This window comes from Drosophila takahashii, chromosome 2L, assembly GCF_030179915.1.
Source record: "Drosophila takahashii strain IR98-3 E-12201 chromosome 2L, DtakHiC1v2, whole genome shotgun sequence".
In the NCBI taxonomy this organism is placed as follows: Eukaryota; Metazoa; Arthropoda; class Insecta; order Diptera; family Drosophilidae; genus Drosophila; species Drosophila takahashii.
This window is the reverse complement of record NC_091678.1, coordinates 10,457,511-10,480,257: the sequence shown is the minus strand read 5'-3', so window position 1 is coordinate 10,480,257 and position 22,747 is coordinate 10,457,511. Positions and strand designations below refer to the sequence as shown.

The 22,747-nt window shown below is 41.1% G+C and overlaps 1 protein-coding gene across 1 annotated transcript; it reads left to right on the top strand.

Annotated features, from left to right (window-relative positions):
* Positions 1-2,850: 2,850 nt before the first annotated feature.
* Positions 2,851-22,510, top strand: LOC108061304 (uncharacterized). Its single transcript, XM_017147414.3, has 6 exons — positions 2,851-3,332; positions 18,209-18,614; positions 18,679-21,017; positions 21,307-21,444; positions 21,505-21,712; positions 21,775-22,510. Exons 1-6 carry the CDS (start codon positions 3,231-3,233, stop codon positions 22,083-22,085), a joined length of 3,504 nt encoding a protein of 1,167 aa, XP_017002903.2. The 5' UTR covers positions 2,851-3,230; the 3' UTR covers positions 22,086-22,510.
* The last annotated feature ends 237 nt before the right edge of the window (positions 22,511-22,747 follow it).

Sequence of the window (22,747 nt, the reverse complement as noted above, 5' to 3'; positions counted from 1 at the left end):
TCATGATCGTCGGGTTGCCCACTTGTTGTTGCCAGGTGGAGGCCATTTGCAGGTCGGGCTCGGTTTTTCGGTTTCGGGTCCATGGCATCTGTCTCGAAGGCCTTCTGCCTTTTTCTTGGCCTTTTTGTTGCTTCTGCTCATACATTTCTTTCCTTCTTTCTTTTGATCATTCGTCGCAAGGTGAAAGTCTTTCCCCTCGAGCGTTTTGTTGTTGGGTATTTGTAAAGCATTTAGTCTTTTTTCGGTGTTTCAGTTTTTGTTGTCCGCCCGTTTATCTGGCAATGGCTTTTGTTTTTTGTTAATCTCGGGCAGATATATCAACTGTCTTTTGGTTACCCATTCATCAAGATTTTTAACCAGATATTAAAAGGGCAAATTACTTATGTTTTAGTGCTGCTAAGAACAGTTATGTAAATCTTTTTAATGGAAGTATCATTCAATCTAAATTAGATTTATTAAAAATATATTTTCTGCATACGAAAGGAGCGGCTTCCCACGAACTTTATGTTTTTTCGGCATAAAACTAAATTGCATTCCATAAATGTCTTTATCAGAGGTCAGCTCCGTGGTTTAGGGTACAATAAAGACAAGGCTATAGTAATTAACAACACCCTTAGTAAATAAATAACAAAAAAAATATAATACTGAATTCAAAAGAAATTAAACAATTTAATATTTTGCATCACCATTTGTTTGTCACTTTCGATGGCTTGTAATTGATCGAAGGCAAGATCCCAACTGCCACTGGATATTTTATTACATTACTTTGGGATTGCCCTGTCTCTGACCCTGGTAGTCAAAATTTAATGGGGAACCATTAGCAAACAAGCGAAATTGGCAATTATAGCTCACAGGTTTCGCCGTGTGTGGGAAGTAATTACAGAAACACGAGCACGCCGCGGGATATACAGAGAGAAAGACAGAAATAGCCAAAAAATAAGTAGATAGAAATTAAAATCGGGTAATTAGAAATTGATTTGACAAGGGGTTAACTTCCTGCTAATATTTTCTACGGATTGTGCAAACAATTCAATCAAACGAACGAACTACAGGTGAAAATATTTTCCACCGATTTCGGGGATTGCGCAGAGGCTCTTTTCTCACAGCCCGATGATCGGTCAACAAAGAAAGTCATCAAATAAAATTTAAGCACGCACTACAAAAGACCCGAGGAGCGATGATTTGGACAACCGACGGGCCCCGATCTTTAGTATCATCATGGGTCATTATTATCTTGGTCTGTGAATGGAACAAAGAAGCCAAAACCTGATAAGCTCCCCGGCGCTTGCCACTTATGCAATCGCCACTTAAAGGTACCTGTGGTCGAGTCGGGCTTAGAATTGCATTTGGGCCTTAGATAATTGGCCTTGGGATTGCACTTTGTTTTGCTGAGCGTCCGGAAAGTGAAAAGTTATTTTTGGAAACCGGCGATGAAATGACTGTTTGGGGAGTTGATTGATGGATTAGTTGATTAGTCGCCACCGAATTGCTGGCGACCTGGAAATAATTGAGTGGAAAGCTGGAAATGCAATAATTTGTAGATGCTTCTCAGATATAAAATACGTTTTTCTTTTGGATTAGGTGTTCCACAAAAGGAAACGAACTTATCAATTCAACTACCGCTACCAGAAATGCCGGAAAATAAAAGTGAGGTACTATTTTGGTACTTGGAGTTTCCGAAAATTTTTTTTTACGATGTCAGCGTTAAAATTGAAATGTATATATTTTAGGAATCGTTAATTCTAAATAAAAATATACATATATGTTATAAATAATTTTTTAGGTAGACCCTCTGAAACTTCCTTTCTTTTTTGTGCTCAGTTGGTCAGACTTTTTTAATTAATCTTTCTTTCGCTACCAAACGTTAAAGTTTTCCAATGATAAATGTTTTCTACTAATCCGATGATCCCCAGCTCACACGGCGCCTCTCTATTGAGATATCAAATCAAGCGTAATATGTACACTCAAAAAAAAATTTTAGAAAATCGCCTATGGATTTGCTTTACTGGCGATTTTTTTCTATATTTCTGGAATATTTCTTGAATTTAATGAATTTTGATTAATTGGAAGAAAATTTTCTTTACCAGTAGAAAATTTTTTTATTTTAAAGAAAAAAATCGCCAGTGAAGCAAATCCATAGGCGATTTTCTAAAATTCAGGGCGATTCATTTTCTGAGTGTAGATTCACTGCCAAGTGGCTGTGATGTAAGGCGTAATGTGCTGTTCAGTGGATCGCCTTATGAGATCTCAGCGGGAACCTCCAAACACATTACTCAATCGATCTTACAGCTCAGCATTAATCATGCCCGAGTCATAAACATGTGAATCAGTCTATAGACCATAAAAATATAGTAATAAATCGCCGGCTACTGTGGTTTCAACGCCGTAGTTGAGATCCGCACGTCTTTGGCTTAAACGATGCAATGCAATAAAATTATTTCGGGTAAAGCTCAAATTCTCGGACGCCCCCGATCCGGATTCTTATCGCCACTTCCGAGTAAGCTACGTGGTTGTGGCCACAATCGTTTTGGCCAGGTAGAAATGGCTATCAGAGACAGAGATTTAAGTTTCGGCTATGCCGTTTCTGGATTCGATAAGCCACTGATTCACGCTAAATTGATAAGCAGATGCAAGCCATTTCCTCATGTTGCCAGCGAACACTTTCTCTTTCGACCAAAAGTCCATGCTCTTTGCTTTCTCTTCGGCCAGATTTGCTGCCTCTTCGACTTGGCCCGCAACATGTTGCCGTTGCTCGTCAGCAACAAGGTCTTCGTTGCCACTGCGACGGCTTTTTGGCATCTTCGTCGCGAGCTTGGCTTAAATTGTTACCAAACGTTTAATGATCTTCAGTTAAGCTTCAAACTTTTACCAGGCAAGTCGTGTCTGCGGCTGCTACCACTGGCAGTCACTTGAAAAGTCCCCGAACGCGGCTCAAACGTTAACGGAATTTTAAGACCGAGAGCGAAGAAAACAGAAAACTGCATCATTTGCATAAAGCAAATAGAAAACGTAACTAAAATAACTTGATTTGGATTTTGTGTTGTTATTTCGTGTCGCATAACTGACATTTTTCGCGCTTCGCCCTTTTTCACTTGGATAATTTCAGTCGTATCGTGTTTGTTTCGAAAGGAAAATAGTGCATTGATATCTGATTAATCCAAAAAAAAAATAAAAAAAACAATAACAATTATCTGAGGAATTTTAATCCCTTTGGAATTCCCGAGTGAGTCATGCGAGTCTCGTTGGCACTGTGGGGCACTTTGTGCCTGTGGGTGGTCACTGCGAATGCACAAGGATTTATACCACCACCCAATGTGGGGCTTCACAATGGGGTAAGTAAAAAATTAAATAAAAAATAAATTAACCCAAATATCATGTCATTGTGTCGACACTGGGTTGTAGCAATTCAATTCCCCTCAATCTTGTAAACCTCATCGATGGTGTTCCACATTCCATTAGACAAAGGCAATAACTCATAAACGTCAATCCAAATATGTGCCAAATAATCATAGAAATGGAGAAAAGAAATGTTTATCACTTAATTTGCATTTCCATTGAGCGATATGCAAATATTCATTGTTAAATCCGGGCTTTGTGGACTCTTCGTTTGTCCCGACCAAATTGACACAGATTTTAGATCTTTTCGAGTCTCGGCCAAAGAAAGTTGCCATGCGTTGAGTAGTACTCGCATAAATATGTCAAACGGCGAAACAGAGTTTTTGGGCGCCTATCTCAGAAATTCCCCAGACTTGCATAAGACTTTCTAACCTCAAGATAACCCTAACCCCCAACTGATCGCAGTAGGAGTTCCCACTGCCTATTTAAAAATTCAATTATTTAAATATTTGTTTTCGGAATTTCAATATTAATTGTTGAAACATTTAGGACCGCAACTGAAAACGAAAACGATTTTCAACGCCTCAATGAACTTTCCCTTTTCACAAAAATATTTTTATCTTTCGCTGAGTTCGGGGGCGGGGGAATTCGATTAAATGAAGATGCAAAGGAGGAGTAAAAGCCGTAAAGTCATGGGACAACGTTTAAACCTGTTCGCTTGGAGTGGTCAGGGAACCAAAAATATCGAAAAGAAAAGCAAGCATCTTGAAGATTTACCCAAAAAAAACTGTCTAGTCATTTTGTTTTCTGAGAACTTCTTTGGGTTTTTTGGCAAGTTTAAGGTCTCTTAGTTAATTGATTAACCTAACCAGATCCGGTGATTTACCTATGTTGATGTAATCTGATCATGTTTGCCAACCGCTGTTACAGTTTTCACTTTCACGGCTAAACCTAAAGCCCAAAAAGTTTTGGCCAAAAGCCACAACAATTTATGATGTGAAATCAACAGCTCTGTTGTCTCCTCTTTATTTTTTTTTCGGTTTTTCGTTGTTAAGCTTTATTTTTGGATGAACTAATGCCTATAATTGAGGTTTGGATTACGTAAAAAAGATTTATTTTGATGTTGTTTGTGCTGCGGGCGATGTTTTAATATGGGATTATGGTTGAATGGAGGGACAGACAGACAGATTAAGAGGGCCTGAGTTCAAATTATTTGGGCAGTGTGAGTGCAGTCAATTAGCAAATATATTTCCCATTTCGATACAGTATTTTCACCACTCGCTTCGCTTTGTCCTTAACCTTTTCGTGCATCGGTTCAGGTTGACTTGCCAATTTCCTTTTCGGCAACTTGCACAATCTTTTCCATAAAGTAAGAAAAACGTGTTCGAACCAGATTTTTGCCAACATCATCTCTCACTATTGACATAAGCTGTGGCAATGGCCTGCGATTGCATCTTAACCATTTTTTTTTGTTATTTGGCCAAAGAAAAAAGTATCATCATCTTCCTTTTGTCTGGCAGTGAACAGGAATTGGTCGACGTTCAAGTTGCAGTGGCTGAGGCCTGAGAGACTTTTGTTGTTTTTCGGGATTTGTCGGCTTATTGGTGGATGTGCAATTTCTTTTTTACTTTGTTTTTGTATTGCTTAATTTGAACTTTTATTATTTTGTATATACTGCCATTGCCTCACGTAGCGCCTGCAGTTGCGTCTTTGTGTCGTGTAAACTTGGCAGCCGGGCAGTCAACTGTTCACAGTACCATCTGTTGTTGCCCATCGTCCATGTCCAGCCACAAGTTCCACAGTTCACGACGCAGGCGCAGCAGCTTCGCAGTTCCCAACAGAAATCCCCATCGCATCCCGGCAGAAACAGCGATTTTCTGTCTTCGAACATGTTTTTCTGGGCCTGCCAAATTGTTGCCTTGTTTTGTTGTTTTGTTGTTTTTTTGTATATTTGTTTGCTTTTATTTAACATATTTATGTTTATTTTACTCGCCTTGCTTTCACTTTTGTTGGGCTACAAAACAATTCACAGCTTAAAAGCTCTAAAAGAACTGCACTTAGAAGAGAATGTAGTAGGGTTGGTAAAACGATCGATAGCACTATCGATACTATCGATTGCGGTACTCTTGAGATCGATTATTTTTCTATAAGTGTTATGATATAAGCTTAAATTTGTAACGAAACGTTGCTTCGAGTTTTTCTTTGATTTTCGATAGTATCGATAATATCGATGTTTTCACAACCCTAGAATGTAGTGTTCATAATTAATTATGTTTCATATTTTATGTATGTAGCTTTTATTCATTTTCTTAATTTTCCCTAATTCCTCACTCAAACTTTAACAACCTAACAATGCGACAAGCAATTAGCAAATCTTTTAACGTATCCATAAATCTGGCTTGTTAGGAAATCGATGGTAAATTGCTGCTCATCACAGAAATTTACTCTCTCTGTTTCGAAGGCAACCAATAATATAAAGCTTCCCATGGCATAACCCGCTTATCATTTTCGATTAAATGTAGCCCCGAGCCAGTAATAAATACTACAGCCTTTTCACATTGACTTACGTCGGGGCAATAATTTTATATTTGTGACGGCGGCCCTACAACCTGTTCGTTTTCGGTGCGGCTTTTGTTGTCGCAGCGCCAGCAACAACATCCACCAGCTGAAGAAAAAAAAAATAAAGCAAAAATCATAATAAGAAGCCGCATTTCATTGTAATTTCTTTCGTTTTTTGCGAGCCGGGCTCGTTCTGTCCGTTTTGAAGGCATGGAAAGTGGGTCAATCGAGAGATCTTTATAAATATTTTTTTTCGGTTGTTCGGTTGCATATTTATCGGAATGATATTTCGGCATTCGAGCGGAGAGGTGACAAACTCTTAATGGATTTAGCTTGAATAATGAAAGTTGTTTTTGTGAAAGAACAGGAAAGTGTCAACGAGTGGTCAACGAAAGAGACTGTGAAGAGATTATGGAGGCACTTGCCGCTGCTCAAAGAGCTAATCAGGCTCAGGGCCTCAATCATCGCACCTCCAATCGCCTTTGATTATAGCCCTCGGTTTTTCCCACTTCAGGAAAGTAACGAGCTGCCATTAGCCTGGCGCCACTTTAAATCGAATCGCATCAAAAATAATCCCATTGAGATCGCCTTTTCAGCTGCTAACCACAAACAAATAAAATAATTGAACGCTAATCACAACGGGACAGTGAGTGTCCGATTCGGTCTGCCTTATTTCTTTATTTCGGTGTTTTTTTGGTCTGATTTAATTTGATTGGCTTTGCACCCAACTTCGAGGCTTCGAAGTGATTGAGAATTAAATCAATTTCGTTTTTGAATGAGAGGAAAATTGCCTGAAAAGTGAATGAAACCCAAGTGTCATGCCTGATTGGGCAGAGGAGGGCGAAAGGGCTGTTGGGGAAATAATGTTGAAAATTTAATTTCATCGGTGATATAAGCGGCATTATGAAATTTTCCCACTTAGCATCGAGTAGAGAAAAAAAAAACAGAAAAAATTGATTTGCCATGAGGAATTTAATTAAGATATTTCTTAAGAATTCGCGTAAAAGGTGCTTTGATTTTAGTTCATATCATTGTTTTAGCCAGTCTAGCAACTTGGTCTTTCCAATTCTCTGACCCACTTTGCAAACTAGAACGTAAGATAGTTAAGTAAAAGTTAAAAGCAAAATTTCTTCCGAGAATCGCGGATCTCCCGCAGTTACATATGGGGGTTCATGGCATCTTCCGCTTTCCATAGTATCTCGTTGCCCCAGCGAACTTCTCAATTATTAAGCCATTAACGAAGTCAGTAAACCGCAGGCTTGGTTCCGCATAACTTCTTCGAAACGATCGTAAGAAATTAGCCCAGTGAAAAATAAAAATGGTATTACCTATAAACAATAATTTCACATGCCAACCGGTGGGATCGTTAAAAAGAAAGTAAGAGGGCTCGGCGACATAACTCATCGCTGGATATTGACAGGCTGGCCGGATGGATGGCTACTCTTCTTTTGCAGCTCATTAAAAGTCACTTGGATTGGCCAACCAAAAAATATACCGAGATGCAGAAAACAAAATGGGATTTGTCATAGCTTTTTGTTGCCTAATTGCAAGTGACGACAAATAGGAATTGAACGCCTGACGAATGCCGCAATTAGTCGTGGTATGTGCAGTAAACAGTAAATAGTAAATATATCAAGGCAATTTTCACCCACCAACCAACCGAGTTTGCCGTACCAACAGTACCAAGTGCAGCAAGTGTCAACTTCCGCGTTACTCATACGCCACGTGAAACGGGTTTTGTTCAGCTGCATCTTCTTTCTCGCCATAACTCAACGCAAATATGGCCAAAAGTCAAACGATCCTCGGCGAGGAACCAACCGCACGTAATGCAATAGTAAAATGGCTAAAAGAAATAGCCAAGCCCAACGGCGGTTCAAACTGGGCAACCCGTTATGGCCCGATGTTGCTGCACTTTCGTTTTCTTATTGTTGCTTTGTGTCTGGGCCGAAATGTTTATTGCGCGAAAATGAAGAAGCGTTTGTTGCAGTTGCAGTTGCTTTTGCTGTTGCTGCCTCGCAGTTCAGTTCCCAAAACAAGATTTTCAACAGGCTGATGATGCTGCCGCTGCCGCTGCTGCAGCAATGGCATCTGCAACTGTTGGACGGGTCGGATCGGGTTGGTCTGCCCCAAGATGTTGCAAGCCAGGCCGACGAAGAGTTGCATAATTTGTGTGTGTTTTCCTTTTTTTGCCTGGCGAGGTGGGAGTCACAGTTTTTGAGCCGCCTGCCTTGCCACAAAGCACCGAAAACTTGTCCATCGATTTGCACTTTATTTTTCTGTTTTTAAGCACTGCAAATGCGCAGCGAAATTATTTAATGACATTTTTGCGGTTTGGGCATGGTGTAATGGAAAAGTGCCGATAACAATTTTACTTTCGTCTGGTATTTATGCAGAAATCACTCGGGTTGGGCTCTCAAAGGTTAGAGGTTGTGGGAAAAATATAACCGAAAGGGGTGGAGAGTTTCCTCGAAAGGCGATATGAAATTAAAATGTAAACATTTTCTAAAAGGAGAACATAATCCAAAATTAAAAGAAAATATTAAAAAAAAATATTTTAATGCGTACACAAAATAAGTTTCCTTTTTTAAGAAAATTAAATAAAAATGGTATTACAATTCAAAGAAGAAAGTCCCCAGTGAGCTAACCTTTTTGAGAATCGCATAGAGAGGCGGAACCTGCAGATTCACAGAGTCTCCCTGTGGAATTTTCAAAACAAATCTTAAATTTGAATGATCATGGTAAATATTACATCCAAGGCTGTCATATTCCCTCTCAGCTGATGCAACTCCTTGGGCACTTTCCACCCAACTTGAAGGTTCCCTGGGCAGGAAGTCAAAGCCCCCGCAGAGGGAGATACTCTGCTTAGTACCTGTCAGGTCCGAACACGCCCCCAACTTGCAGCAACCCACTTCGCACTTCAGTTGGCTGCTTCATGCCACATTATCGCCACCGACAGACCAGACCGAATACCCCAGTACAGTGCTCTATGCAGTATGGAGGCCCAACTGCAACTCCCGCAGCCTCTGTCAGACACTTTCAATTCATTGGCGGCTCGGAGTGAAGAAAACTAAACAAGAGTTGCAGTAAATGCAGCGGCAGTAAAAGAAAAACACTTTTCGCAAGCTTCGGTGATTTTGTGCACCACCGCAGAAGTTCCATAGCTTTGCTGGCATTTCAGTTGCATTTTCCATTCGCCTCTTCTTCTTTTTCTTGTTCGCGGCACCCAAAGTGCTTCGTTTTGTTGCAAATAATAAATTTTAATTTGCACGGCGGTTTTCGGAACTTTTTCTTCTCATTTCGCTGCGGCTTTGCCTGCGCATTTGAGTGCATCAGTTGGGCATGCAAGGCGAAATGCATTGAGCTTTCGATTTCTTTCAGCCTACAAAAAAAAAATACAAAAGAAATACCTGAATTAGGTCTGGCTGGGGGTGTAGATATTTTGCAAAAGATATCGATAGGTCTAGAAATTTTTAGAAATCTCAGCAGACTCCCGACAATCTGCCATGTGGGGTTAGTAACCGCTAAACAATGGTCAGTCGACCTCCTACCAGATGGGCCAGCGACTTTGTCGCGTTCCGGCCCATCCGGGTAATTGCTAAAAACTGTCACGAACTGCAGCCATACAGTTTACTGACTCCGGCTACCAACTATTCCGAGTCGGTGGCAATTTGAAACATTTGCCATAGACCCTAGACCGTAGACCAAAGACCCCTCGAGACCTCTCCCCCCGGGAGAGCTCAATTTGCATGGGGTCTCTGTTTCTCGGAATGACTGAGCTTGCGTGACCGAAAAAAAAGCGGGCACGAGACCCAGCAATGTGAGCATTTGGCGAGTCAAGACCAACGAGTTAGCTGCGATACAATCGGAAAATGACTTAATTGGTTCCTCCGCTCGGTAAATGTAATTAAAATTATAAGAACTTCACTTTCGAATCCAAAGCACTCGCCTGCTAACCCATAATTTATGAGTTCCAACTGAACCTCAAGTGGAAGTGAAGGAAAATCAAAAGTTTTTACATTCCATTCCTCAGCTAAAACAATGGCGGCCCATTTGACAAATGATATGTTGGTGGGGAAGTCTGGTCTGGTTGGTTGGTGGCTCCAAATGCAATCGCATGTCTGAATCTGGGAATCTGAGGCAATGCTAATGTGTAATTAAAGCATTAGACAAGCGTTAAGTTGGATAGCTAGAAAGATCTGAGCAGAAGAGTGGGTGGTAGGTGGGTCTAATTAGATAGAGTTGAGTGACGGAAGATTACCGAAGCTGAAATATTTATATCAAATTCATCCGAAGATCTGTCAAGACCCATCACGACCTTATAGCCTCACACTTTTCCCACAATTTGCCAACCTGAATTGTTAACCAAGGTCGCAAACCGCATAAATAAATAGTTTGCCCAGCGACCATCTAACCAAACATTGGCCTGACCCATATAAAAACCCAAAGAGCCAAAGAAACGCGACAAAACCTTAAGACTTGGCATCAATTAAAATCGAGGCGCTCAATTCAAGTGACAGCCCATGGAAATGAGTAGACAAACAATCTGAATTCCAACTCAATGGCTCTGAAGTCACTAAAGTAAATACAAGTGCGAAATAAAAGAGTTTAAGCCTTTTGTATGTATTGCCATATTGGCGCCATTGAAATACCCAGTGACAGCTAACAAAAAAAAAAGGAGAAAAATTGCACAAAAATTACAAGAGCTTCGGAAGATGATGAGTTTAACAAAGGCTCCAAACTTTGACGGCTGATGAGCGTGGAAAGGCGTTTTGGGCGTCAATGAAATTTCACGGCAAAGTTGAGTAACCAAATCTGACGAATGCAAATCTCTGGGACGCGCCTTTCTTTAAGAGCGAAATTTTTATATTTCCCGGCGGTTCTCTCGATTGTTCGCTACTGTCCATCAGCAAAGCGAAGTGAGTAAATCTCTTGCCTTCGACAAACTCCTACCTGAAAAATATCTTGGCCATGGCAAAGATACAAAGATATATGGCACGCAATTCGCTTAGCTGCGTGCGCCAAATTTATTGAATTGGAAAGTAAAAATTGCAGCGCATTTAAATATATTTCCAACAATAACATAATTTTTAGAGGTTTGTTTCTTATGTCCGACTGGCACGCAATTTTTTTATAATTATGAGGATCTTTCAGGCAATTGTCTTGCGAATAATAATTGTGTTATGATATTAGTCGGCTGATATTGTGGTTTTTGAAATTGAAAGTGTGTTGAGGTTGTAAATTGAGTTGTTTGTTTGAGAAGATGTTGCGTTAGATAGTGATAAATTACGGCCTGCATTGAGATGAATAAATTGTAAATCGAATTTATTTTATTTTATTTTTGTCTAGCCTGAAAAAAAGTTCTCACTTTCTATTCAAAGACTGACCTTCCAAGATTTCTCATCCGACATCCGAAAATCATAAGACTCCACCGCTGCGCTCAATAAAAATTCAGCTCGCTGCAATTAGCCATATGAACATGTTAATTACCCAAAAACAGATGGCCCATAAACCCAAATTTTCTCATGCCCCAAACCGAGAGCAAAACAAAAAAGAAGTGGGTTTATTCAAATTACATTTGCTTAGTTCAGTTTAGTATCTTGCAGATATACCCCGCAGCCAATGAAACTTCAGATGCTGCCCCTGGCCATGCTAATGATATAATAAATCTTAGTGGCTTGTAAAAAGTGTCGGAGTGTGTCAAATTAAGCACATTTGAGCAGAGCTTCCATGCACAAATTTAGTGGAGTGTCGTCTTCGGATGCATTCGGTGGATTTTCGAGCTACCTGTGTGGGCTGCGTGGGCGTTGAGATACAGATACAAGATACAGATACAAAATAACTGCAACAGGAAGCGAATTTATGCAACTTTTGCCATTGGCATTTTGCCTAATTCACAAACTCATTTGCCTGCTTCTTCAATTCAATTAAATTAAATTTGTACGCCACTCAAGTTTTGAAGCGCCAAGATACCTGCAATTGCATTAGCTCACAATTTTGTCTCGCTGCAAGCGATTATGCAATCCTTGAAGAGCTTTGTGGATGCAAAGTTTCAAATTAACTGGAATAAACAGTTGTTGGAGTATCAAAAGACGGCAGACGATTGCGAAATTAAATATGAGAGTGATTTAACAAGTTGATTGGCACTTGGGATGGCAAAGCAGATGGTTAGCTAGGAGGTCAAATTTCCTTTTTGTCGATTTAAGCAATTAATTTATCAGGATTTTCTGATACATTAAGAATATTCGAATTTATAATTAGAATATTAGATTAGATTAGATAATTAGTATTTAGAATATTATGACTCACTTTTAATCCCAATTGTTCAAACATAAGCTTAATTAACTAGCCAGATAATCGCACTGATCACATGGCTCGTAATCGCGGTCAATTTTGGGGTCTCTTTGATAAATTGCCTTATTTGTAAACCGTTTTTCAAGCACTTTTCCCCGGCTTTGTGAGAGTGAAGTATTTCCAGCGATAATATCTGCGGATACGTACTGACCAAGTTTCTTTTTGCCTTTTCTTGTGGGGCCTTTGAAGAAATGGTTAAATAATATTTGTTTTTGTTTCATTTCGGTGGCTTTAACCGCTGGCGGCTCTTGCCTGGAATCTTTTCATTGTTGCCGTACTGTTTTTGTTTTTCGGCCAGTGGCTTCTTTCGCTTTCATGTGCCTGCCTGCCCCCTTTTTCTGGGCAGTTGTAGGTGTTGGCCAAAGAGCCGCTTGAGGCAATTTCTTATTTACCTCAGTTAATTACACAATTTTATGTAAATTTCACTTTTTGCTGTTGCTATTGTGGCTGGGCATTCTATTGTGCGGCCGCAAATTAATTACTTATTTGCTTAGCCAGCTAGCTATTTTGTTGGCAATTAAAATGCCTTTAGGAAATCCAAAGAAATATTTTGTTCGCCTATTTTTTGTGTTTTTGGGGCCATCTCTGCAAATTGCAGTCATTTCTCGATAGTCCGGAAAAGTGAAAGGGAATTGCCAAATCTATGGATTGACCAATTCTCAAAAAAAAAAACACTCGAAACGAAGCCGCCACACAAAACTAAGCCATCAACGGCCATCAAAAGCTTATTATGCACATTTGCTGCCATGTGGAAACTGTCAACGGGGGGAATGGTGGAGGCTGCCTCTCAAGTTAACCAGTTCTGGTTAGTGCCACAAGATCGAAGTTGGTGAGGCACTCAATTCTGGACTTTATTGAACAGCTAGGCTGATGTGGAAATTACGCGATCACGATTTCTCAGATTAAACTGAGATCAGATCAAGATGCACTGCGATGATAAGCTAGACAAACAATTTAATGAGCCGCAAAATGTGGATGACAGCCCAATAATAAATCAATTTTAAATAAATTTGTTGGGCCATTTTCTGTTGAAATGATTTAAAGGCTTGGCAAAATAATACAAAGGGCTTTAGATTAGTATTTTAATAATAGTTATTAAATTGATCATCATTTATTAAATGACATTAAAATCTAGTTAAATTTATTTTAATTGACCCACTTAATAAATATTTCCCATGTAAACTGCATTTTTATTCTCCCAAGGCACAAGAATCTTTGATAATCCCAAAAACATAGAGCCTCATTAGCCGTTAGATTGATGCCCAAACTGACGTCTGACATGTGCAGCGCTTTTTATGGCCAGAACACAAATTGCACAACATGTCTTCGATCGCCTCGGAAAAAAGATCCTCAGATCTTTAAAGCGGGCACTCAGTTCTGACCGAAACAACCTTGAAACTCCGTGAATCGAAAAAACCAAAAAGTAACGAAGTAACCAAAAACTCCAAAAACAAACAACCAAAAGTGGTAAAAAGAACAGACAAAGATTCAGTGCAAAACTGGAAGGCAAATGCATTTGGTTTTTCTTTGGTTGACTGCGGGGCAGACAGGAAATCCGAAAGGCAATCGGGGAAAACGAGGCCAGCTTGGATGCCATTGGCCATTGACATGACCGAAAAACAAATCCCAAAAAAACTGGAAAACTTGTAAGTTGTGCGACTCTCGAAGCATCTTGCAGATACCTCTGGCGGTTGCGCAACTGGGGATTTGAAGAATTTACGGCCTCTGATTTTGGGTGACTATTAATTAGCGAACCATTTCTTGGGGCTCGAAGGTCTTGCGGCTCTCAATCTATTAAATTCTAATTAACATAAACGGCTTAAATGCTTACTAAATATCAAGCAAATCACTTTCACTGCAACGCGAAACGAAACCGAAAAGAAATTTCCGAAATTTCGCTTTCATTTCGTATCTCAACTGGCTGAACCGTCGTAATACCCATCTCAACCCGCTCTGCGATGAGAAATCAATTATGAATTATTAACAAATTAGCCGGCAGCTGGAGTCATGTAACTGACAGATACATCACGGATCACAACGCCCCGGCGAGCATGTGAAAAATGTTACTTTAAACTGGTTTCGATCCGGTGGAATGTAGTGACTTCTACCTGTTGCCGGCTATCTCATGGCATATCATCTCCGATTAGCATAATGTTCATTCAATTTGACAGCCCTCGAATGGAGAAGTTTACGTAACGAAATGGTGTTGGTTGTGGGAGCGGAATAGGTATCGGTATCCCATCCCCATTTGTTTTATTTAATGGAACTTTCCTTGTTTATCTAAGGAAATAAACAAATTAATGTTAGTTTTTCGAATTTCGAACCTCAATTTTGATTAGGAGAAATTTCTGTGTTTTTGTATAATAAAATAGGTTTGATATAGGTATTTTCCAATAGGCTTTTTATAAGTGTTGGTTTACTTTTATATAAGAATACTCATTAAGGATCCTGAAAGGATTTTTTCTTTACCAATTTATTTTTAAAATTAGCGGTACCTTATGTAAATTGATTATTATTATTTGTTTGTTCTTATCCCAACGCAACAAGTAAATTCTTATTTTTATTTCGTTAGCCACTTCGATTTTAAATTCTTTATACGAATAAAATAATATTAAGTTTAAAATAAATTATTAATTTCAATTAGTTGCCAATGTTTTATTTGTGGCAATGAATTTATAAATTATATATTTAATTTATCTTTCAAAAAATCCCAACCACATCATCAAGTTTGCCATTGTGATGAATGTTTCTTGCCAAAGTTTAGTCACTTCCCTGATTTGTGACACCAACGCTCCAAATGTCTATCGTTTGACACATTCAATCCAGTGGCAAACAGTTGGGTATCAACCACGTGGGTTGCGGTGGCATTCGGTGACAGCTACAACCACCTGCCATCAATGGGTTAATGTTGGTGCGCATGCGCATGCGCAGCGTATTAACAGTTGGCCATCGATGGCTGGCGTTTAAAAACGAAAGCGTTTTGCATGCCAGCGCCGTGAAAATGTTGAATGAATACGCTAAACCACGAAATTGACATGTTGAACACACCGCATATAGATGGATAGAAATTGAAAGAGAAATACGTATGGCCCTCCGAGGACTGGAGTTCAGTGGCTTTTGGGACGGGGATGCTGATTGCCCTGCCACTTGATTGATGACTGATTGACGTTTTCACCAGCCAGGCAATTTGTAGGGAAAAGTCATCTTCGAAGAAGAAAGAAAATTGTGGTTGGGGAAAAACTGAAATTTACGATGACAAGGCATTGGAGTTTTTTCCTGTTTGTTTCGATTGGCTTGGGGAAAATATATTTATAGCTACCCAAAGAATGGCTGAGTTTTGTAATTTAGTAAGCTTTTATTCCATTATAGCTAAGCACCTTAACTCTTTCATTCACCTGCTCGAACCTCCCCGAACCTCCTGAACTTTTCTCCAATCTAATCATGCCCCCCCCCTCCGATTAGGTTGCATAATCCAAGAGCCGGCCCACTATTAACTTTTGACGGCATCATCAGACAACAACAACTTCGTGTCATGATGAGGTGCGGCATTAGCGGCAACAACATAATTACCATGCGAAAAGAAAGAGCCAGGGTTCGAGTAGCCTGATAACGCCTCAATCTGGCATCGACAGAGCCAAGGAAAAAAGAAGATTTATGGCATAGGCAATTAAATTATACACTACTGGTCAAAAGAATAAGTACACACGTTACACCCTCACTTGCTAAGAGATATCTCTATAGTTATTAAGGCCAGACCTCCCAAACCTTTTTATTTGGAAAGGTTATTCTGTTCTGCAATATTTAAATAAACAATGGATACAGTAAAACCTGTTTAATCCATGTTAGCCCTACATTTGTGCGATAGGTCGGTTTTGGTGTGGTCAAAATAATAAGTACACTTGTGTTACTTATAAATTTTAAAATATTAAATCTAGAATGGGGCTACGGTTAGTATTTTATCTTAAGTTAGGATCATGTTTATAAGAAGTCCGGGCCAATTGTACGATCCTAAAAGTTTCCAAGCCTGGATTTGGTTATTTCAAAGTCATCATCCATGCTAAAATCTGATTTGCATTTTAAAAGGAACACTTAACACTTAAGTATGGCTTGTGATTCCCTAAAATTTCCTTAAAAATACTACTCTGAATAAATAAAATCGATTGGGAAAAAAATGAGTACTTAGACCGTAAAAAATAAGGAAAAAGGGAAAATAAATAAGAAAAAACCAAAGTTATATGCGGTTTTAATTTAAAAAAAAATAGTTTAATTTTAAATTCTTAATTTTTTTATTTTTATTTTGATAGTAGATAAAACGACTAAAAAAATGAGATATGTTTCATTAAGATCGGTAAACAACTTAAACCGTACTACATGAATCGCACAACGCTAGATATCTATACATAAATACAAATTGCCCGTCCATACAAGTTTGTATGAAATTCGTTTTTAACGACATAGCAGTTTTGTTATCGTGCACATCGTCAACAGCCATTTAATAATTTGTTGACCGATCTTAATGAAACATATCTCATTTTTTTAGTCGTTTTATCTACTATCAAAATAAAAATAAAAAAATTAAGAATTTAAAATTAAACTATTTTTTTTTAAATTAAAACCGCATATAACTTTGGTTTTTTCTTATTTATTTTCCCTTTTTCCTTATTTTTTACGGTCTAAGTACTCATTTTTTTCCCAATCGATTTTATTTATTCAGAGTAGTATTTTTAAGGAAATTTTAGGGAATCACAAGCCATACTTAAGTGTTAAGTGTTCCTTTTAAAATGCAAATCAGATTTTAGCATGGATGATGACTTTGAAATAACCAAATCCAGGCTTGGAAACTTTTAGGATCGTACAATTGGCCCGGACTTCTTATAAACATGATCCTAACTTAAGATAAAATACTAACCGTAGCCCCATTCTAGATTTAATATTTTAAAATTTATAAGTAACACAAGTGTACTTATTATTTTGACCACACCAAAACCGACCTATCGCACAAATGTAGGGCTAACATGGATTAAACAGGTTTTACTGTATCCATTGTTTATTTAAATATTGCAGAACAGAATAACCTTTCCAAATAAAAAGGTTTGGGAGGTCTGGCCTTAATAACTATAGAGATATCTCTTAGCAAGTGAGGGTGTAACGTGTGTACTTATTCTTTTGACCAGTAGTGTACATACAGCAGTTTAGCCATAAGGCAAAAAATAAAAAAACACAGAAAGCAAAGAGCTTGAGCTTCTCCTTTGGAAATTGTGTTGCGTTGGATAACTGTTGTTAAACAATTGCTTGATGCCTGACCATTTGCTTGGCCCCTCAATTGGCATCACGTATACGCGATGTATGACGGATAGGGCGGCGGTCTTTTCTGCAAGATTGTATAAGCAGGTCGCTCGGTTGGTTGGTGAGTGAGAAGCACTAATGACAACTGCAGATGGGAAACAATACAAAGTACAAGTGGGTTACCGAGTGAATAGAGCAGACTTCAATTGGGAGGAAGCCTGCGATGAGAGGCTGTCATTATCTACATTTAAATTTATGCTGAACTCGGATTTGAAATCTTTCTGCTTGATGGGTATTAAGTTTCTTGGGCAATCATTTTTTACGACTACGAGATTACAATCATTTAAATGAGAAAAAAGCGTACTGCACTTTCATCTTCCGTAATACGTGGTCGAAACAAGTTTGCCATTTTATTTATGGACTTCAACTTGACCGACTGCCCGCCAATAAGGACCCCTAAGCCAAACTAGTCTAGTTTTAGCCTGCAAAATTGGAGCGGAGTTTGCTATTACAGGGGCCTACGAAACTGGTTCATGACTATTTTAGGAGCGTTCACTCGGTGTTTGACTTATCTTTCAACTGTCGAGGGATCTGGTTTTTTCTTCTCTGCCCGGGATGATGCAATGCAAAGCCATGGAAAGTTGTAACTCACCTGTTGTTGTTCACCTCATTGCAGCCGCCCTTTCACAACTCTCAGCGCCGTCAGTTGAATTTGCAGCAGTACAATCAGCAAAACTTTGTCCAGGCGGGCGTGGAGCTGCCCATTCCCCACCGCGGTCCTCCTCCCCATCTGCATCATCAGCAACAGCAGCCACCGCAGCAGCATCGCTTCGGGCAGTTTCCACAGCAGCAGCAACAGCAGCCCCACAGCAATCAACAGTTCCAACGCTCGACCCAAAACCAACTGCAAACCGCTCCTCAGTTCCCCCAGCAACCCTCTGCCGCTGGCTTAGATCTGCATCATCAGAACTTCTTGGACTTGCGCAACTTTGCCGGCTCCCAGCAGCAACATCAGCAGCAGCAACACCAGCAGCAACATCAGCAGCAGCAACATCCCCAGCAACAGCGCCACAAGCAATTTGGTAATATGAAACTCAAGATCTTTCTTGATCTTCAACCTGTAACCCTCTAAATTATCTTCCATAGATTCCCGCCTGCAGTCCACGGCTTTCCCGCCACAACCTTCTCAAGAAACCTACCAGCAGCAACAGCAATTGCAGCAGCAGCAGCAACAGCATTTTGCCTTCCAGCAACCCCAGCAATTTGGACCTCAAGTTCTGCCGCAAACCACTCAAAAGCTGCCCAGCCAGGCGCCAGTGCCCACTTTCCAGACGATTCCCCAGCAGCAGCAGCAGCAGGGTCAGTTTAACTACCAACCGCAGCAGACGAGCCAGCAGCAATATCAGCTGACTCCCCAGTTGGGATTGCCAGTGCCTCAGATCTTCAGCAATGTGCAGGCCACTCCCTTCCCAGAGCCAACCAGAGGAACCTTCCAGCAGCAGCAGCCTCAGCAGCAACCTCAGTTCCAGCACCAATTTGTGAATGCCCCATCGCCCATTCAACCTCAGTCGCAACCCGCCGACCAGGAGTACAAGCAGAAGCTGATCCAAAAGCATGAGCAATTCGTGGCCAAGCAGTACGAAAAGTCGCAGCACAAGGTGCGTCAGCAGCATGAGGAATTCCTGCTCAAACAGCACCAGATCAAGCAGCACATCCTCCCTACGATTGTGACCCAGCATAATGGAAACTACCAGAACTCACCCTATATAGCTGCCCCGGCACGTGGACGTCCAGTGGCCCATCCCACGGAGTACAATCAGTTCAATAGTGCGCTGCAGCAGTACTACAAAGAGCATCCGACAACGACAACAACCACGACGACAACAACCACCACCACTGAGGCAACAACCACGCCCAAGAAGAATATCTACGCTCAGGTGAAGTCGGAACTGGGAAAGTATCCCAGTCAGAAGGGTAAGAAGCCAGTGAAGACCATCGCACGGGATGATCTGCTCAAGCAGCTGAAGGCCGCCCTCTCGGAGGCACCACAACAACCACTGACCGGCAACAAGACCTACGATGAGATGGATCTGGTGCTGCCCAATGGCCAGCGGGTGCAGGTGATCCGCACCACGGATCCCAATTTGGTGCAGGGACAGAAGGCCTATTCGCAGGAGCAACTGCAAACGCTGTTGGCCCAACAGGCTTTAGGATCAGGCGATGCCAAGCTTAGTTTGAGTGACGTGGCGCCCAGCAAGAGCAAGGATCTGGAGCTGCCCGGCGGCGGAAAGGTGCAGATTCTGCGATCACCCGATCCCCAGGAGTCCGATACCCTGCCCTCGGGATCCCTGCCCGGCGGAGTGGATCTATCCAGCCTGGCCGCCCTTTATGGAGGAGGTGCTGGGGACATCCAAGGCATCAGCAGTGGAGCCAACAGCATTGCCAGTTCAGCGGTCATAACCTCCGATTCGGATGACCCACCCTCTCTTGAAGAGCTGGCCAAGCGGGGACTCATTCCCGATGGCTACGAGATCGAGGGTCTGAGCTCAAAGTCCCAGGCACCGGCGGCCACCCCGCCACCCACTTTGCCGCCCAAGAAGAAGGCCACCTATGTGTATCTGGAGGAACAGGCCGATGGCAGCTTCAAGATCCAGGGAGTCAAGGCGAATGGTGAGAAGGAGACCAAGCAAACGGGTTCCGAGGTGGAGAGCATTCTGGAGCGCATCAGGAGTGGCGAGATCAAGCTGCCGCCTTCCGTTTCCCGGTTGACGCTGCCCAACGATGAGACGGTGGAGATCAAGAGCGGGAAAATCATTCAAACCACCCGGGCACCAACCACCACATCCACGAGCACAACCACCACCACTACGACGACTACAACTTCAACACCTTTCATTTCCCGTGGAACGCCTAGCAACCACCGACAGTATCACCCATCGAGGACGTCGACAACCAGCACCACAACCACGGCACCCACAACGGCCCGCCACAATTTGTTCTACGAGAGCAGCACCACCCACGCAAATGCGGCTAGTTTGATCCGCACCACCCCATCTCCCATTTACGGTGGATCCACGGTGACGGTTTCTCCCTATCTCGAGGGAGTCTCCACCCACCTGCCAGTGGTCACTGAGCGTCTCTCGGATGTGGCCAACAATGCTGAGCTTCTGCCACCTGTGCCCCAATATGCCGATGCCCTCGTCCAGGAGACGGAGAACACCGAGAAGGCGGCCCAGGCCAGTCCTTCCACGGGTTCCGTACTCTCCAATCCCAGCGAGGATCTACTGCAGATCCTCAAGTCCAACGGCCTTTTCGCCATGGCCAAGTATCTCAGGCAGTCGGGGCTGGACAGCATTCTCAACGAAACCGGACCCTATACCATCTTTGTGCCCACGGATAAGGCCTTCAAGAATCTGCTGGTGCAGTTGGGCGGACCCGAAAGGGCCGAGGAGAAATTCCAGTCCAACCCAAGGTTGCTAAGTGGGGTAAGTTACCATACAAAACCTGAAATATGCCAGTAATAACTGACTATATTAAAATTTATTTAAAATTTTTTAAAAAACTAAAAAAAATACCTAGAAACAACCACAAAGAAAAGAAACGTTCCTTACTCTTTTTACATGATATTTCCTAAGTGTAAAAAATCTATTTTAATGTAATAATATAAAGAACGAATAAGTTTTTTAAAATTTATTGTGGAACTATTATTATTGTTTTATTATTTTTTAGAAGTTTTGATAGAAAATGTTGTAATATTTTTATTTTTGTGTGCAGCTGCTGCTCCACCACGTGATTCCAGGAGCCTTTGAGATTGCCACCCTGCAGGACGAGATGACTGGCGTGTCCCTGGCCGGAACCCAGCTGCGAGTTAATCAGTACAACATGCACGACCAGGAATGGAACGATGTGACTGTAAGATAAGCTTATATAGCACTGAAATATAAAAACTAAAATATTATGTAATCTATTCAGCTCACCACCATCAACGGAGCCATGGTTGTGCTGAACAAGAAGGACATCAAGATACCGCAGGGAGTGGCCCACGCCGTCGATCGCGTGATGTTCCCACTGCCCGTTGGAGATATTCTGCAGACCCTGCAGTCCGATCGCGAGGGTCGCTTTAGCAATTTCCTCAAGATTCTGTACACCTCTGGACTGTCCGAGAAGCTGCAGAGCAAGGGTAAGCTAGAATATAATCTCTCATTTAAAGAGAATATACTAATTTAAAATAACTTGCGGCAGGTGTTAAAACCTACACGGTTTTCGCTCCTGTGGACAAGAGCTTCAGCGAACTGGACTCCGACACTCTGGAGAAGCTCTACAACGACAAGGAGGCCGCCGAGCAGTTTGCCATGAAGCACATCGTTCCCGGGGCCCTCTTCTCCGCCGGCATGCGTTTCTACCAGGTCAAGGACTCCCTGTCCACCGGCAAGACCGTCATCCTGCAGAAGACATCCGCCGGCAAGATCAAGGTGAACGATGCCCAGATGGTCACATCGAACATTCCGGCCACCAATGGAGTGATTCACGCCCTGGATGGAGTCCTGGCGTGAAGAGATTAGAGCTGCTGCTGCTTTAAGCGGTTTTTTGTTTAAACCTTAAGACTTAGTTTTAGCGAGGAGGAGTTTCATCAACCACATCCAAAATTGTTAGTGAAATCTTGCCAAAGTCCGCGATTGGACTTGTGAAATTACAATCCTTTAGAGAACTGGTGCAAAACCATCGAGTATAAGACACATACGCAACGATTTGGTGCTTCCATAAACTTTTCTGTATTTGTTCTTTTTCGCCTTCATAAAACAGTCATTATAAATAGTTCAATTTAAGAATGGAGCAGAGAATGTGTAAAAAAAACCAAGAGAGGTGGAATCTGATTGGGATCTAAGCTAAGTTCACATATAATTTATTTTTGGCATTAAATCGAATGCAAATTAATTTACAAAATTCTGTATATTAAATAAAATATAGTTAGGAATAACTTGCCATTTGTTTCATTTATTTTAAATTTTATCTATCTGTTGAAGACACATTTAAATCAACCAGGATTTGACTTTTTCATTTAACATGATAAGGATATTATTTCCAAAACATTGAATTTACCGACGGCCTTATCTCAATACCATTTGTGCTGCACTTAGTTTACTATTTGTATAAACTTGACAAGGGTGGTCTTGAAGTGCTGTTATCTAAAAAGCAACAAAGAAAATTGAAAAGG